Genomic DNA, 5,002 nt, shown 5'->3' with positions numbered 1-5,002 from the left:
GCTATACCCATTTGTTGGTAGCGATCGATAAGTTCTCCAAGTGGATCGAGGCTTATCCGATCACTCGAATCAAATCCGAGCAAGTGGTGCTATTCTTCACTGATATCATCCACAGGTTCGGGGTTCCAAACACCATCATCACTGACAATGGGACACAATTCACCAGCCACAAGTTCCTGACATTCTACGACGACCACCACATCCGTGTAGCCTGGTCGGCCGTAGGACACTCTAGGACAAACGACCAAGTAGAACGTGCCAACGGCATGATCCTACAAGGCCTCAAGCTAAGAATATACAACCGGTTGAAGAAATTTGGCAAGAAATGGCTTGCCGAACTCCCGTCGGTCATCTAGAGCCTGAGGAACACTCCGAGCCGAGCCACGGGGTTCACACTGTTCTTCCTGGTCTATGGAGTCGAGGCCATCCTCCCCACTGACTTGGAGTACGGTTCCCCAAGGCTTCAGGCCTACAACGAGCAGAGCAACCGCACTGCCCACGAGGACGCCCTCGACGAACTGGAGGAAGCCCAAGATGTTGCGCTGCTACACTCGGCCAAGTACCAGCAAGCCCTACGACGCTATCAAGCCTATCGCATTCGAAGCTGAGACCTGAATGTGGGCGACCTGGTGCTGAGACTGAGGCAAAGCAATAAGGGCCACCACAAGCTGACCCCGCCATGGGAAGGACCGTACATCGTCACCCAAGTGCTAAAGCCCGGGACCTACAAGCTAGCCAACAAGAAGGGCAAAATCCTCACCAACGCTTGGAACATAGAGCAACTACGTCGCTTCTACCCTTAAATTTCCAAGCATTGTATACATTGTTTCCCGAAATACAGTAAAGACGCGTTCTTTAGTTGTTCTAATTTTTCGAGAAACCCCTGAGCCCATCACAGGGCTCAGCGTTATGATAACGCTATAAGGGAGACTTGGCTCTGCCTCTACAGAGGTGCCCACCACGGGGCTCGAACAAGACTCGGCTCTGCCTCTACAGAACCGAGCCTCCCTTAGGGGCTAGAAGGGGGGACCCCCCTTAGTCCCAGTAACCGTTTTTAGTCGTTTTTTGAAAAAAAATTCTACGCCAAACTCTCTCGCGTACTCTGGCAAATCGATTGTAAAAAACCTAAGGACAGAAAGTCTGTCTCAGGGCCAAAAGGCTGGCCGAGCCACGAGATGGCCTACGCCTCTGGGCTACGGCAACTCCCTCACCACCTTTTGCCCGAGGGGCAGCTTAGGCTCTGAGGAAGTTTTTTGCAAGTGATATGTTCAAAGACGAGACAGAGGGCAGAGGCTCGAAAATACAATAAAAAATGATTAAAAAGCGTATACGCATAAGTACTTTAAAAAGACCTCGACTGCCACAAGTGTTATGGTACAATAATGTAAGTCCTAATCTATTTACATGGCCCCTTTGGCCCAAGTTAAAACTCAGGGTCGCCAGCGTCGACGGTCGGCGTAGGAGGAACCACTTCCTCTTTGAACAACCTTGCTAGTGCCGTGTCAGGGACCTCAGCCGCCTCCACCAGCTTCATTACCTCTTCCTTGGCCTTCTCGTCATCCTCAGCCATGACATAACCATCGCTGACGGCCTCAAGGTCGATGCCAGTGTAGTGCGAGGAGACGACGGTCAGGGCACGCTTGACGCCCATATGCAGTGCCCCCCAGAGCCTCTCGTGGACTCGACCGCTCAACGCGATCAGGCGGCTCCTGAGGGAGCTACCTGACTCGACCCCCCGACCTCCAGGGCCTTGCAGGTGGTACGGGCGATGCTCTACAGCACGTTGTGCTCCCGGATCTTGGCCTCGAGCACCGCCTGCACTGCGACGGAGGCCTCAGCTACCCGGGTGACCTCCTTCTCCAACCCTACGCAAAGACAAGCGGGACGGGGTTAAGCACAAAAGAAAACAAGCCGAACAGGGGCGCAAGCCTACGTGACTCACCCTCGGCTTTCTCCCTCTAGTTTTGGACCTCAACCCGAGAGGCCTCGGCCGCCTTGGAAGCCTCCCTCTCCAGCTCTGCGTCGCATCGGGGAGTCAGGGGTCAAACGCAAGAAAAACAAATAAAACAAGGGGCATGGCTCAACGGGACTCACCCTCGGCCTTTTCCTTCCAGGCTAAGGCCTCGACCCAGAAGACCTTGGACACCTTGAGGGCCTCCGCCAGGGCACCTTTCATCAGCAGGTGCACGCACTGCTCCGCCCCAGCTGCCCGGCGACGGCCTTGACAGAGGCCTCCACTTGTTCGGCCCAAGACCTGAAGGTGTCCCGCTCGCCGGCCACCCGGGTCAACTCCTCCTCCAGCTCCTTGATCCGCGCCGCCAAAGGGGTGGCCTGCTCTCGAGCCGTGGCCACCTCGGCCTTCATATCAGCATAGCGAAGGCGAAGGTCCTCCACCTCCGCACTCTGCGCCGACAGAAGCTCATTGGCATTGGCGAGCAGGTCCTTCTGCTGCTGGAGCTGGTCCCAGATGTCCCTCTCCCACCAGAGGAACATCAACTTCCCGAGGGACCGAGCCTTGAGCTCCTGGATGGGCAGAACAGACATCAAGCACTGCGAGAAAACTCGGGAAAAAATGACACAACACAAGAAAAGAAAGCACGTACGTGGGCAACACCGGGCAGGTCGTTAGCCACGACGGACAGTGCTGTCCGCAGCAACTGCTCTGCTAGACGGCGGAATTGCTCGAAGGAGTCCTAGCACCCCCCTCAGCTGCATCCTCGAGGGCGAATAGAGGCTCCCCCTTAGGGTTGTCCTGGCTCTGCCACAAGACACACGGGCTATCCCACCCACGGGCTCGGGTCGTACCCAGATGAGGGCCGAGCTCCCCTCGCCGGAAGTCAGAGCCGGCTGCTCCGCGGTGCTGGCCGCCTCGGCGTCCACCACCTCCTTCCCCCAGGAAGTATCATTGGAGGAGATTGAATGAACCTCCACCTCCCGGGCGCTCTCCTGTGATGGCGGCGGGTCTTGGACCAGGGGCAGTACCAAAGCTTGCCCCGCCTCCGTCTCCGTATCCTAGGCCGCCGGCTTTGCCACGCCCACATTGGCCTCCGCCGCCTCGGCCTAAGTGGTCCCGAGAGCTCTGACCTCCGCTACCTCAGCCTCAGTGGTCTCGAGAGCCCCGGCCTCTACCACCTCAGCCTCGGTGGTCTAGGGAGCCCCGGCCTCCGCCACTTCGGCCTCGGAGGTCCTAGGGGCCTCGACCTTGCCCTTGGTGGCCTCAGCAACTAAGGGCGCCTCGGCTTCATCTGACTCGTGGGCCTCGGCCTCACGGGGCATAGGCGCCTCCTGCCCCGCTTGCTTCGTGGCCGCCTCGGTAGCCTCTCCTTGGGCGACCGGCTCCTTCGGGTCGACCCTGGCCAACGTCGTGCCACGCTGTATGGCGGCCTGCACCTCCACCACCCATCGGGCGGTGGAGCTGGTGCTCACCTTGAGCGCCTTACATGGCACCAGGGTGGGCGCTTTTGCCTGATGCTTTTGGCTGAAGACAAAACACTCACAAGGTTAGCCAACGACCAAAGAACGAGTGGGAGATGCTGCAAACTCCATTGACAAAACACTTACCTCGAATGGGGACATAATAGCTTCCGCACTGCGTCCCTCATCCTCCGCAACGGTGGTGGCGGCGGCGGCGGCACGGCCCCCATGTCCACCGGTGTCGGCCGGCCCTCGCTGGACTTCGATGCCCCCTCAACCCTCTGTGGAGGCTGTTGGGTTGCCCCCGCTGTCGCCCGTTCCACCTCCGCTGTCGAGCCCATCAGGCTAACGGCACGCTTCCCCAACGTCCGTGCCTCGGACATGTCAGCCTCGGCCCCAGGGCAGGCGATCGCTAGCCCCGAGGCATCCTCTCCTCCTCCTCTTGGAAACGCTGGGCCACTCGCCGATGCCCCGGGTGCAGTCCCCCTGACGTCAGGGAGATGGTCCAGAGGACCCCGCCCCGCCTCGCTCTCATCGTCATCGCTTGAAGAATCCGTCGACGACGGTGACGGAGACGGCTCCATCGGGAGACCATCGTGCCTCTACTGCCGACGACGTTTCTCTAGCTCATCGCGCTCGAGGCTCTTCCTCTTGCGCCTTGCCTCCTCGGCATCCTTTCGCTCCTTGTACGCCTCGGCATGCGCCCTATTCGCCACCCGCCGCTCTACGTCCTCGGGAATAGGTGGTGGGGAGGCTCGCACATCCCTCATCCCCTGCAGGAACGGCAAACGCAAATAAGGGGACAGATTGAAAATGTAAGGAGCGAGGAGGCCTCAGGGGCCGCAGCGGCGCATGACTTACCAGAGAGATGTACCCCCGCAACGGGTGCATCAGGAATAGGGTCAGCTCACTACTCCTCTACCGCCCCTCCACCGTCTCTCTCACCCGACGCAGAACCTCCTCATCGGAAAGGGTGGCAGCGGACAACCAGATGCCATCGATCGGCTCACCCGGTGTCATCTCAAACAAGCATTGCCGCCGAGCCATCAGCGGCAGCACCCTCTGGCGGTGGAACGCTGCCATGACCATGGCTACCATAAGGCCGCAGCTGCGTGGCCTCTCCAGCGCCTTCAGGAGCGGCTGCAGCTTGGGTTGATCAACCACCGGGACGTCGTACCTCTACCTCTCCGGCTAGCTCTCCACAACCCGCTCGGTATAGGGGGGAAGCCCACCGTCATTGTTGCAGAGGTAGAACCAGCTGTTGTACCAGTGGCGGTTGGATGACACGAGCTAGGCCAGGATGTAGAAGGTCTATCTGTCTTGGCGCACTTGGAGAGTGCAGCCGCTGGCCCTCAACGCCTTCCGCATGCCCGTCGTGCCCGTCGGCTCGGTGTTGAGACCCACCCAAAAGAAGTGGAGCCACAGCTCCCAGTGGGGGGCGATGCCCAGGTACCCCTCATAGATGGCGACAAAGATGGCCGCCTACGCGATGGAGTTGGGGTTGAAATTGTGGAGCTCCACGTCATAGTAATGCGGGAGCGCCCGCATGAACCGGTCCGCCGGCAAGCCAAGACCGTGCTCGTTTTAG

At 59.3% G+C, this 5,002-nt stretch overlaps 1 protein-coding gene across 1 annotated transcript; it reads right to left on the bottom strand.

Annotated features, from left to right (window-relative positions):
• Positions 1–1,773: 1,773 nt before the first annotated feature.
• LOC136455216 (uncharacterized) lies at positions 1,774–3,998 on the bottom strand. Its single transcript, XM_066455340.1, has 5 exons — positions 3,562–3,998; positions 3,202–3,478; positions 2,806–2,946; positions 2,193–2,403; positions 1,774–1,865 (listed from the first exon to the last, which is right to left on the bottom strand). The coding sequence occupies exons 1-5, from the start codon at positions 3,996–3,998 to the stop codon at positions 1,774–1,776; spliced, it is 1,158 nt and encodes a 385-aa protein (XP_066311437.1).
• Between the last annotated feature and the right edge of the window lie 1,004 nt (positions 3,999–5,002).

Source organism: Miscanthus floridulus, chromosome 5, assembly GCF_019320115.1.
Source record: "Miscanthus floridulus cultivar M001 chromosome 5, ASM1932011v1, whole genome shotgun sequence".
Taxonomy (NCBI): domain Eukaryota; kingdom Viridiplantae; phylum Streptophyta; class Magnoliopsida; order Poales; family Poaceae; genus Miscanthus; species Miscanthus floridulus.
The sequence above is the reverse complement of the archived record's forward strand: the minus strand, read 5'-3'. Positions and strand labels throughout refer to the sequence as shown.